This window comes from Theropithecus gelada, chromosome 20 (genome assembly GCF_003255815.1).
Source record: "Theropithecus gelada isolate Dixy chromosome 20, Tgel_1.0, whole genome shotgun sequence".
NCBI classification, from domain to species: domain Eukaryota; kingdom Metazoa; phylum Chordata; class Mammalia; order Primates; family Cercopithecidae; genus Theropithecus; species Theropithecus gelada.
Genome location: NC_037688.1, coordinates 50,121,766 through 50,134,359, shown reverse-complemented (window position 1 = coordinate 50,134,359; position 12,594 = coordinate 50,121,766). Strand labels below are relative to the sequence as shown.

General features: G+C 51.5%; 1 protein-coding gene across 2 annotated transcripts in view; it reads left to right on the top strand.

Moving 5' to 3' along the window:
* The window catches only part of FLYWCH1 (FLYWCH-type zinc finger 1), a 61,144-nt gene that overhangs the window by 28,195 nt on the left and 20,355 nt on the right, over positions 1 to 12,594 (top strand). Inside the window, exons 7-9 of one of the 2 annotated variants that reach the window (XM_025370991.1) lie at positions 2,020 to 2,283; positions 3,108 to 3,380; positions 4,604 to 4,664. In XM_025370991.1, the coding sequence (XP_025226776.1) occupies positions 2,020 to 2,283; positions 3,108 to 3,380; positions 4,604 to 4,664 (598 nt within the window). Of the gene's footprint in view, positions 1 to 2,019; positions 2,284 to 3,107; positions 3,381 to 4,603; positions 4,734 to 12,594 lie in introns of those variants that run through there. The other variant, XM_025370992.1, reaches the window with a different exon arrangement.

The window sequence follows — 12,594 nt, the reverse complement described above, 5'->3', positions numbered from 1 at the left end:
TTTTATTAGAGACAGGGTTTCACCATGTTGGCCAGGCTGGTCTCAAACTCTGACCTTAGGTGATCCGCCTGCCTCGGCCTCCCAAAGCGCTGGGATTACTGACGTGAGCCACTGCACCCGGCCACGTTTGGTTTTCCCTTAGCCTAGAAACCTGCTCGCGGCTGACGGTGGGGTGCTCTGTGGTCCCATCTTCTGACACAGTTCTGTCTTCTCTGTGCGACGGCAGCTGCTGCGTTTGTTTGCCTGGTTTTGTGTGTCCAGGTCGACCCCACCTGGATCCGATCATCCACAACCCCAGGTTGCTGGAGCTGCCAGGGAGCATCGTGCCAGTGCAGCCTGACCTGGGAACAGAGGCTGGGCCCAGCTGTCCCTCGGGGTTCACTGTGCCAACTCTCTGTTTCTGGGCCTGCCTTTCTCTTTCTTGGTTTTCTTCGTGGTGTTGTGGTTTGGAGAAGTCCTGCCTCCGGTTGTTTCCTGAGCCTGTCCTGGGAGGTAGCACGCTGAGGCCTTGCAGGTGTGAAATGTCTGTAGCCTCCCTCCGTCGAGGGGCAGCCTGGCCTCCCTGGTGTCACAGGTGCAGAGCCTGCCCTTGAACTGCAGCTTTTGTGTGACTGATCCTGTGTGTGCAATCGGCTTTGCTTTAGGGTCTCTGCTCCCTCCCAGCTGCACTGGGCTGTGCTGGGGGCACTAGGGGCCTTTTTAGGCCTCGGTCTTATGGCCTTCATGGTGGGGTCATTCTCTCGTGCTCTCTGTTAACTTCCCCATCATCGTCCCTTTCTGTTGCTCCTGTTAATCAGATGTTGGTCCTCCCAGATGAGGGGTCGGTCTTCTTTTTTTTGAGACAGTTTCACTCTTGTTGCCCAGGCTGGAGTATAGTGGTGTAGTCTTGGGTCACTGCAACCTCCGTCTCCCAGGTTCAAGTGATTTTCCTGTCTCAGCCTTCTGAGTAGCTGGGATTACAGGTGCACGCCACCACACCCAGCTAATTTTTTGTATTTTTTTTAGTAGGGATGGTGTTTCACCATGTTGGTCAGGCTGGTCTTGAACTCCTGACCGGGTGATCCACCTGCCTCGGCCTCCCAAAGTGCTGGGATTACAGGCATGAGCCACTGCGCCCAGCCCCTTGCTGGCGTTTGCATCCATGTGGAAGGGATGAAGCGTGCCCCATGGTCACACCACCCCCTCCTGTGGTCTAGGGTCCCCACCTTCCTCCTGACCTGTTCTGTCTTGCGGTCCCCAGGCTTCTGTGCTGCTGTACCCCGCAGGGTCCTCCTGCCTCCCCACTCCACATGGCCCCTGCCCAGCCCTCTCCATCCCTCTTGATTGAAGGTGGTTCCACAGCCAGACACCGCCCCCTCCGGCGTCTCCTCTAGGGCTGGCTTGCTACCCACCCCCATCCCCTGCTTCCACTACCACCTGATGTGCCCACGACGCCCCAGGCTGCCTCCCCACCTCTGTGGCCCCTGAGCCTGCACGGAGGAAAGGGTATTTTCTGGGCAAGGCACTGTCACCCCACAGGGTCCTCCCTCTCACCACATCCAGGACAGTGGACGCTGCTCCTGCCTCTTCCTCACAGTCCTCGGGTCACCTCTCCACCTGCCCAGCTCTCGGGGGCCACCCCTCTCAGCCCCATCCAGCTCCCGAGCAGCTTTGTCCCCTGAGGGCCCTGGGTCGTTCCTCTGACCCATCAGGCACAGTGCACCCTGCATGCGAGCCTGGGCGGACGCTGGGGAGGGACGCGTGACGCAGCAGACACTGCCTCCCTGAAGGCATCGCAGCGTGGGACGCTTGGCCTCCACCTGCAGGGGCCTCACCTCACCAGTCCCCAGCCTCAGGAGAGGGACCACCCCAGCAGCTGGAGCCCCAGTGGAGTTGGAGGGATGGTAGCATCTGTGTCCTGGGCTCCGGGGCCACCTCACTGTGAGGAGGGGGTGTAGGCATCGCGGGAGGTCTCACCTCAGGGCCATGCTGATCTTGGCTCTGAGAGCTGGTGTCCTCTGCTATCCCATTTCTCAACAGGAGGCCCAGAGTTCTTGAAGACGCCCCTGGGGGGCAGCTTCTTGGTGTACGAGTCCTTCCTCTACCGGCGGGAGAAGGCAGCCGGGGAGAAGGTGTATTGGACCTGCCGGGACCAGGCCCGCATGGGCTGCCGCAGCCGCGCCATCACCCAGGGCCGGCGGGTCATGGTCATGCGCAGGCACTGCCACCCGCCCGACCTGGGTGGCCTGGAGGCCCTGCGGCAGCGGGAGCACTTCCCCAACCTGGCACAGTGGGACAGTCCAGGTGCGTGCAGAGGGTGCTGGGCCAGGTGACCCTAGTCTCCCGGGACCCGTGCGCCACATGCTGGCTGCAGGCTGCCGGTGGGCTGCCGTGTGTGTTGCGCATGGGGGTCTGGCAGCCTGGGCCATAAACTCCCCAAGGGCAGGAGGCTCCATCTGCAGGCTCTGAGCTCCTGCAGCTGGTCTTCAGGGCAACAGGGACTGGCTGTCAGGGGTAGGAACCCACTCAGCTCTCTCAAGAAAGGGGATGGCGGCCACAGGTAGCATTGGCAGCGACTGCTTGGAATCTGCTGACGGGCCATACGGTGGATCCCGGACACTCTTAGTCTACCCCCCACGCTACCCACACAGCTTCTAGTCTCGTGGGGTTCTCTCCAGTCACAACATCATGTGACCTTTCAGTTCAGCTTGTTAAAAGTCAGAGGCCAGATGGCTGCCAGCTGGCTGAGGGGTAGGTGGACAGGGAGCCAGGAGGCCCTGGTGACCAGTCCAGAATGGCTCCTCCCCAGCCCTGGGAGATGCGCCTGCAAGCATGAGGTCTGAGGGCTTGGGAGAGTCCTTCGGGAGTGTTCAGGGTCTAGTGGTTGCCAGGCCACCTGCCCAGGCATCACCAGAGCCCTTGGAAAGGGCCAGCCAGCGTGGAAGGCAGGGCTGGAGGGCCGGAGCTTCAGCCTTCAGGGCCCAGAGGGGAGGAGGGCAGTGTCCACCATGGGGCCTGCTAGGGGATTGCAGATTCCTGGTGGAGCCTGGCTTGGGGGACAAATTAGACCCCCAGCCCTGACACCCAGGCCCCTGTGGCCCTACTCACAGTGTCACTTTCCCTTTCAGAACCCCTGCGACCCCTGGAGTTCCTGAGGACTTCCCTGGGGGGCAGGTTCCTGGTGCACGAGTCCTTCCTCTATAGGAAGGAGAAGGCGGCCGGGGAGAAGGTGTACTGGATGTGCCGGGACCAGGCTCGGCTGGGCTGCCGCAGCCGCGCCATCACCCAGGGCCACCGCGTCATGGTCATGCGCAGCCACTGCCACCAGCCCGACCTGGCAGGCCTGGAGGCCCTGAGGCAAAAGGAGCGGCTCCCCAGCACGGCCCAGCAGGAGGATCCAGGTACAGACAGGGTGTGGGGCAGAGGCAGGGGTGTGGGTATCCTCATCTCTGCCAGCTCGGAACTGATGCCCCAGGCCAGGCACCCACTGAGGAGACTTTGCTTTTGTGCACACACCAATTATTCACATCAACAGAATGTAAAACCAGTCTTTTTTTTAAATTTTTTTTTTTGAGTTGGAGTTTTGCTCTTGTTGCCCAGGCTGGAGTGCAATGGAGCGATCTCAGCTCACTGCAACCTCCGCCTCCTGGGTTCAAGCGATTCTCCTGCCTCAGCCTCCCAAGTAGCTGGGATTACAGGCATGCACTACCACACCCAGCCAAAACCAATCTTTAGAAAGTATTGTGTGTCTCACTGTCATTCATGTGAATATTAAGGGCCATGCCCTGTAAAACAGTAACAAATCCAAGTTGGCCAGGCATAGTGACTCACGCCTGTAATCCCAGCACTTTGGGAGGCTGAGGCAGGTGGATCACCTGAGGTCAGGAGTTGGAGACCAGCCTCATCACCATGGAGAAACCCCATCTCTACTAAAAATACAAAATTAGCTGGGCATGGTGGCACATGCCTGTAATCCCAGCTGCTTGGGAGGCCGAGGCAGAGGAATTGCTTGAACCTGGGAGGCAGAGGCTGCGTTGAGCCAAGATCGCACCACTGCACTCCAGTCTGGGCAACAGGAGTGAAACTCCATCTCAAAAAAAAAAAAAAAGAGAAGAAAACAGCCTGGCTAACATGGTGAAACCTTGTCTCTAAAAAAAGCTTATAAATCAGCTGGGCGTAGGGGTGCATGCTTGTGGTCTGAGCTCCTCAGAAAAGGGGAGGATCACCCGAGCCCGGGAGGTTGAGGCTGCAGTGAGCCATGCACTGCAATCCAGCCTGTGTGACAGAACAAGACCCCATCTTTACAAAAATTTTTTTGAAAAAAGGGTTTCTTTGAGAAAGCCACTAAATGAGCTTAAACAAAAAGTTGTGCTGGAGGCCTGGCCTCTCATCTTTGATGTCTAGTTGACCCCCAGTACTTTCCATGACAGCAGCTGAAGATCGACTCTTAGGGGCTCCAGTAGCTCATGTTACTATAGAAGGTAATTGATGCGTTGAATTCCCACTGCTTGTCTTTCTCCTCACAGCCTTAAGAGCATCGTTAAGAAGGTGTGCGTCCTTGGTTCTGTCAGCTTCAACAAGAGAAGAATTATTAATTCATGTTTTCAATTTTTTTTTTCCCCAGAAAAGATTCAAGTTCAGCTGTGTTTTAAGACGTGTCCTCCCGAAAGCCAGCCGATGTATGGGTAATTGTATTAGTTATCTAATGGTGCGTGACCAATTACAGCAAAACGTAGTGGGCTTAAAACAACAAATATTTGCTGTCTTGGCTTTTGTGGGTCAACATCATGGGAGTGGTTGGGCTGGGTGGTTCTGACTCCTGAGGTTGAAGAGAATTTGTCAGGCAGTCATCTGAAGGCCCAAGTGAGGCTGGAGGCCCTGTTCCTCACCATGGGAACCCCTCCTTGGGCCCACTTGAGCATCCTTCACATGGCAGACATGGGACAGAGAGAGAACAAGAGGGAAGCTGCCAGCAGCAGAATTCAGGTTCTTCTCAACCACAGCCAGGCCATAAAGCAAGAGTCCTTTTTTTTTTGGACATAGAGTCTCTCTGTTGCCCAGGCTGGAGTACAGTGGCATGATCTCAGCTCACTGCAAACTCTACCCTCCAGGTTCAAGCAATTCTCCTGCCTTAGCCCCCTGAGTAGCTGGGATTACAGGCATGTACCACCACGCCCAGCTAATTTTTGTATTTTTAGTAGAAATAGGGTTTCATCATGGTGGCCAGGCTGAGTCTCAAACTCCTGACCTCAAATGATCCGCCTGTCTCGGGTCTCCCAAGTGCTGGGATTACAGGCAAGAGCCATTGCGCCCAGCCTTGTTATTGATTTGGAATTACATCCCACTGTGGTCAAAGAACATACTTTGTATGATTTCATTCCTTTCAGGCCTGGACTCAGTGGCTCATACCTGTAATCCCAGCACTTTGGGAGGCCAAGGCAGGCGAATCATTTGAGGTCAGGAGTTCGAGACCAGCCTGGCCAACATGGTAAAACCCCGTCTATACTAAAAATACAAAAATTAGCCAGGCGTGGTGGTACATGCCTGTAATCCCAGCTATTCAGGAGGCAGAGGTTGCAGTGAGTGCACTCCAGCCTGGGTAACAAAAACCAAATCAAAAGCAGAAAAATTTGGGAAACTCATAAATATGAAGAAATTAACACACTCATAAGAAACCAGTGAGTGAGACTGGGCACGGTGGCTCATGCCTGTAATCTCAACACTCTGGGAGGTGGAGGCAGGAGGATCACTTGAGCCCAGGAGTTTGAAATCAGTTGGGGCAACAGAGCATGATGCTGTGTGTAATTTTAAACAAACAGTGAGCCAAAGAAGATAATTATAAAATACTTTGAAATAAATGAAAATGGAGACAAAACATAACAAAACTTATGGGATGCACTGAAAGTCATGCTTAGAGGGAAATCTATAGTGAAAGGAAGAAGCCGGCCAGGCGCGGTGGCTTACCCCTGTAATCCCAGCACTTTGGGAGGCCGAGATGGGCGGATCATGAGGTCAGGAGATCGAGACCATCCTGGCTAACACGGTGAAACCTTGTCTCCACTAAAAAATACAAAAAGAAAAAAAAATTAGCCGGGCGTGGTGGCAGGTGCCTATAGTCCCAGCTACTCTGGAGGCTGAGGCAGGAGAATGGCGTGAACCTAGGAGGTGGAGCTTGCAGTAAGCCAACTGAGATCACACCACTGCACTACAGCCTGGGTGACAGAGCTAGACTCCGTCTCAAAAAAAAAAAAAAAAAAAGCAGCCTGGGCAACATGGTGAGACCTTGTCTCTACCAAAAAATCAGCCATACGTGGTAGCATTGCTGGGAGGATCGCTTGAACCTGGGAGGTCGAGGCTGCAGTGAAGTGTGATCATACCACTGTACTCCAGCCTGAGAGACAGAGCAAGATCCCATCTCTAAATGAATAAACAGGGCCAAGCACAGTGGCTCACACCTGTAATCCTAGCATTTTGGGTGGCTAGGGTGGGAGAATCGCTTGAACCCAGGAGTTCCATACTAGCATGGGCAAGACCTCATCTCCACAAAAAATATAAAAAAGAACTAAAAGACCAGGTGTGGTGGCTCACACCTGTAATCCCAGCATTTTGGGAGGCCTAGGCAGGTGGGTCATGAGGCCAGGAGTTCGAGAACAGCCTGACCAACATGGTGAAACCCCACCTCTACTAAAAATACAAAAATTAGCCAGGCTTGGTGGCGGGTGCCTGTAGCAGGAGAATAGCTTGAACCCGGGAGGTAGAGGTTGCAGTGAGCCGAGATTGCAACACTGCACGCCAGCCTGGGCAACAGAGCAAGACTCGTCTCAAAAAAATAAATAAATAAAAGAACTAAAGTAGAAGGAAGGAAATAAATAGTAAATAAAACCAAAAGTTGGTTCTGTATAAGGATCAATAAAATTGACAAATATTTAGCTCTACCTAAAGATCAAAAAAATTGAAGAGCAAGAATACTGAAAATACTAAAATCGGGAATAAAGATGAGACCTTACTATGGACCTCATTCTGACAGTCTCACTGTGACACCCAGGCTGGAGTGCAGTAGCACCATCTCAGCTCACTGCAACCTCACCCTCCTGAGTAGCTGGGACTACACATACGCACCACCACGCCTGGCTAATTTTTCTATTTTTAATAGAAATGGGGTTTTGCCATGTTGTGCAGGCTGGTCTCCAACTCCTGGGCTCAATCAATCCACCTGCCTTGGCCTCCCAAAGTGCTGGAATTACAAACATGAGCCACAATGCCTGGCCCCAGCTCATTCTGTAAGACCAATATCACCCTGATACCAAAACCAAGCAGACAAACACAAAGAGAAAACCACAGCGCAGTATTTCTCCAGAACATAGAATACCAGCAAACAGAATCCAGCAACATGAAAAAGAATTCTACACCATGACTCAGTAAGATTTCTCCCAGGAATGCATTAACATGAAAAAGCAATTAATGTAACACAGTATCTGTACAGATCAGCCTTAACACGGCAGGCCCGAGACTGCTGCCCTAAGAACAGCGTGTGTGCAAGGTTCACCCTGGGCTGGCATCTGGGCACTTTTTTTTTTTTTTTGAGAAGGAGTCTGGCTCTGTCGCCCGGGCTGGAGTGCAGTGGCCAGATCTCAGCTCATTGCAAGCTCTGCCTTCCGGGTTTACGCCATTCTCCTGCCTCAGCCTCCCGAGTAGCTGGGAACACAGACGCCTGCCACCTCGCCCGGCTAGTTTTTTGTATTTTTTAGTAGAGACGGGGTTTCACCGTGTTAGCCAGGATGGTCTCGATCTCCTGACCTCGTGATCCGCCCATCTCGGCCTCCCAAAGTGCTGGGATTACACACTTGAGCCACCGCGCCCGGCGGAACTTTTTTTTTTTTTTTTTGAGATGGAGTCTCGCTCTGTTGCCCAGGCTGGAGTGCAGTGGTGTGATCTCCACTCACTGCAAGATCACAGTGAGTGATCAGCCTCCCGAGTAGCTGGGATTACAGGTGCACACTACCACACCCAGCTAATTTTTGTATTTTTAGTGGAGACGGGGTTTCGCCATGTTGGCCAGGCTGGTCACGAACTCCTAACGTCACGTGATCTGCCTGCCTCAAACTCCTGAAGTGCTGGGATTATAGGCGTGAGCCACCATGCCCAGCTGGCATCTGGGAACTTGACCAGTAGAGTTCCTGCGTGAATACAATGCTATCCCCAAATAACAATTGCTCACTGTTTTCTGTAGAAATCATGTGATATTTGCTGAACACTTCTTCTGAGCCCGGAATTTCGGTGCCATATTCACCCAGGCACAACGTACCTACATGACCAACCCCCAGAAAAACCCTGGCCTCCTAGGCTCAGGCAGGCTTCCCTGGTACAGAACACTTTGCACATGTCACAGCTCGAGGCTGGAGGATTCAGCACATTCTGCGGAACTCTGGGAGAGAGGACCCCAGGGGAGGGGGCTCCGGGGGAGAGGACTTGGGGGGCTTGTACCTGGTTTCCTCCGGCCCTCACCCCAAGTGCATTTTCCTGTTGCTAATTCCACGTCGCATCTTTTCACTGTAGTAAATCTCAGCCATGAGCATGACGGTAGACCAAGTCCTGTGAGTCCTTCGAGTGCAGTCACCAAGACTAGTGTGTGGCGGGGATGCCTGCACACCAGATCAGTAGAGAAAAGCACAAAAACCATGTGACAACGTCCAGCACCCTTTCATGATAAAAACATTCAACAAACAAGGAATAAAAGGAGCTTCTTCAACCTGATCAAGAGCATCTGTAAAAACCCCAAAAGCAGGCCAGGCGCAGGGGCTCACACCTGTAATCCCAGCACTTTGGGAGGCCGAGGCGGGCAGATCACCTGAGGGCAGGAGTTCGAGACCAGCTTGGGAAACATGGTGAAACCCGTCTCTACTAAAAGTACAGGCCGGGCGCGGTGGCTCAAGCCTGTAATCCCAGCACTTTGGGAGGCCAAGACGGGTGGATCACGAGGTCAGGAGATCGAGACCATCCAGGCTAACACGGTGAAACCCCGTCTCTACTAAAAAAAATACAAAAAACTAGCCGGGCGAGGTGGCGGGCGCCTGTAGTCCCAGCTACTCGGGAGGCTGAGGCAGGAGAATGGCGTAAACCCGGGAGGCGGAGCTTGCAGTGAGCTGAGATCCGGCCACTGCACTCCAGCCTGGGCGACAGAGCGAGACTCTGTCTCAAAAAAAAAAAGGAAAAAAAAAAAAAAGAAAAAAAAAGTCCTTGATGAAGCAACACAGAATTGTTCATTTTATCAATTCTTAGCCATTGAGTACACATCTTTTTGTTGTTGTTGTTAGTTGAAATGGGAAAGAGGAAATACACATACAGCACCTCTGGGCATACAGTTGTCTCTAGCAGAACGGTGTGTGTAACTATTTGAATGATGCTAATAATTAGCTTTTTTTTTTTTTTTGTGGAACACTGTTTTTATTTGGTAGAACCACTGACAAACTGCGGTTATTCAGATGGGCAGCCATCTTCTCAAAAATGAGAAAAGTGAGGGCCAGGTGCAATGGCTCATGCCTGTAATCCCAGCACTTTGAGAGGATGAGGTGGGTAGATCACTTGAGGCCAGGAGTTCGAGACCAGCCTAGCCAATATGTCGAAACCCCATCTCTACTAAAGATACAAAAATTAGCTGGGTTCAGTGGCACACGCTTGTAATTGCAGCTATACAGGAGGCTAAGGTAGAAGAATCACTTGAACCCAGGAGGCGAAGGTTGCAGTAAGCTGAGATCACACCACTGCACTCCAGTGTGGGTGATGGAGTGAAACCCTGTCTGAGAAAAAAAAAAAAAGAGAGAAAAGTGAGAAGTGAGTCCGTCACTTGAAGGAAAACAACTGACAATATTTGTTGCCAAGGATAAAATTTGCAATTCTAAGTTTTGGTTGGGCACAGTGGTTCACGCCTGTAATCCCAGCACTTTGGGAGGCCAAGGTGGGTAGATCACCTGAGGGCAAAAGTGCAAGACCAGCTTGACCAATATGGTGAAACTCCATCTCTACTAAAAATACAAAAATTAGCTGAGCGTGGTAGTGTGCCCCTGTAGTCCCACCTACTCGGGAGGCTGAGACAGGAGAACTGCTTGAACCCGGGAAGCAGAAGTTGCAGTGAGCCGAGATAGTGCCACTGCTTTCCAGACTGGGCAACAGAGGCAAGACTCCATCTCAAAAAAAAAAAAAAAAATTCTAACTTTCAAGCAAAAATTAAAATTTTGGGGCCAGACACGGTGGCTCACGCCTGTAATCCCAGCACTTTGGGAGGCCGAGACAGGTGGATCACCTGAGGTCAGGAGTTCAATACCAGCCTGGGCAACATGGCGAAACCCCGTCTCTACTAAAAATACAAAAAATTAGCCAGGCATGGTGGCGGGCACGTATAATCCCAGCTACTCAGGAGGGTGAGGCAGGAGAATTGCTTGAACCCGGGAGGCGGAGGTTGCAGTGAGCTGAGATAACGCCATTGCACTCCAGCCTAAGCAACAGAATGAGACTTTGTCTCAAAAAAAAAAAAAAGTTTGAAAACTTGTATTTGGCCAGGGACAGTGGCTCACAACTGTAATCCCAGCACTTTGGGAGGCTGAGGCGGGCAGATCACGAGATCAGGAGATCAAACATGGTGAAACCCTGTCTCTACTAAACATACAAAAAATTAGCTAGGCGTGGTGGCAGGTGACTGTAGTCCCAGCTACTCCGGAGGCTGAGGCAGGAGAATGGCGTAAATCTGGGAGCCGGAGCTTGCAGTGAGCTGAGATCGCGCCACTGCACTCCAGCCTGGACAATAGAGTGCGACTCCATCTCAAAAAAAAAAAAAGAAAACTTGTATTTGACACCATTCATTTCACAACCTCCCACTACTTCAAGACTTTTTCAATGAGATTGGTGGCAAAGAGAATGAATGTTATATTTTTATATTACATAATAAAATATGTCAACATTCATAAGATGTGCATTATTCAATGAACCAATATTTTCTGAAAAGTCAGTGCATGATGTTATGAGACTACACGTGGGTACAAGATCCTTCCAAAGTGCTAAAAGACCAATGGATTACTATTATTGATATTTTGAATCAGAGTCTCACTTTGTCACCCAGGCTGGAGTGCAGGGTGCAATCTTGGCTCACTGCTGCCTCAAACTCCTGGGCTCAAGGGATCCTCCCACCTCAGCCTCCTGAGTAGCTGGGACTACAGGCATGCACCACTGCACCTGACTAATTTTTTTTTTTTTTTTTTTTTGAGACAGTCTCGTTCTGTGGCCCGGGCTGGAATGCAATGGCATGATCTTGGCTCACTGCAAACTCTGCCTTCTGAGTTCAAGTGATTCTCATGCCTCAACCTCCTGAGTAGCTGGGATTACAGGCATGTGCCGCCACGCCTGGCTAATTTTTGTATTTTTGGTAGAAACAGAGTTTCACCATGTTGGTCAGGCTGGTCTCGAACCCCTGACCTTGTGATCCACCCACCTCAGCCTCCCGAAGTGCTGGGATTGCAGGTGTGAGACACTGCACCCGACTGCACCCAACTAATTTTTAGATATTTTGTAGAAATGAGTTTTTGCTGTGTTGTCCAGGCTGGTCTCAAACTTCTGAACTCAAGCAATCCACCCTCTTTAACCTCCCAAAGTACTGGGATTATAGGCATAAGCCACCTCGCCCAGCTGACCAATGGATTTTAATGTAATCGAATACAAAAAAATGTACTAATGCCACTTTAGATTCCACACTGCAACTAACCTTTATGAACCACCACTTAAGGCTGGGCGCGGTGGCTCACGCCTGTAATCCCAGCACTTTGGGAGGCCGAGGCGGGCAGATCATGAGGTCAGCAGATTGAGACCATCCGGGCTAACATGGTGAAACCCTGTGTCTACTAAAAAATACAAAAAATTGGCCGGGCGCGGTGGCTCAAGCCTGTAATCCCAGCACTTTGGGAGGCCGAGACGGGCGGATCACGAGGTCAGGAGATTGAGACCATCCTGGCTGACACGGTGAAACCCTGTCTCTACTAAAAAATACAAAAAACTAGCCGGGCGAGGTGGCGGGCGCCTGTAGTCCCAGCTACTCTGGCAGGAGAATGGCGTGAACCCGGGAGGCAGAGCTTGCAGTGAGCTGAGATCCGGCCACTGCACTCCAGCCTGGGTGGCAGAGCGAGACTCCGTCTCAAAAAAAAAAAAAAAAAAAAAAAATAAACTTAGCCGGGTGTGATGGCTGGTGCCTGTAGTCCCAGCTACTTGGGAGGCTGAGACAGGAGAGTGGCGTGAACCCAGGACGCAGAGCTTGCAGTGAGCGGAGATCATGCCAGTGCACTCCAGCCTGGGCGACAGAGCAAGACTCCGTCTCAAAAAAAAAAAAAAAAAAAGAACCACCACTTGAGTTTTGATGTAGTATCAAGGAAGAATATCCACAATTATCTGAAAAGGCTATTAAAATATTCCTCCCTTTTCCAAGTATTTATCTGTGTGGGCTGGATATTTTGTGTATTCAACGCGAACAACACATCACAGAAGACTGAATGCAGAGGCAGCTATGACGGTGCAGCTGTAGTCTCTTAAGCCAGACACTAAAGTGATTTTTTTTTTTTTTTTTTTTTTTTTTGA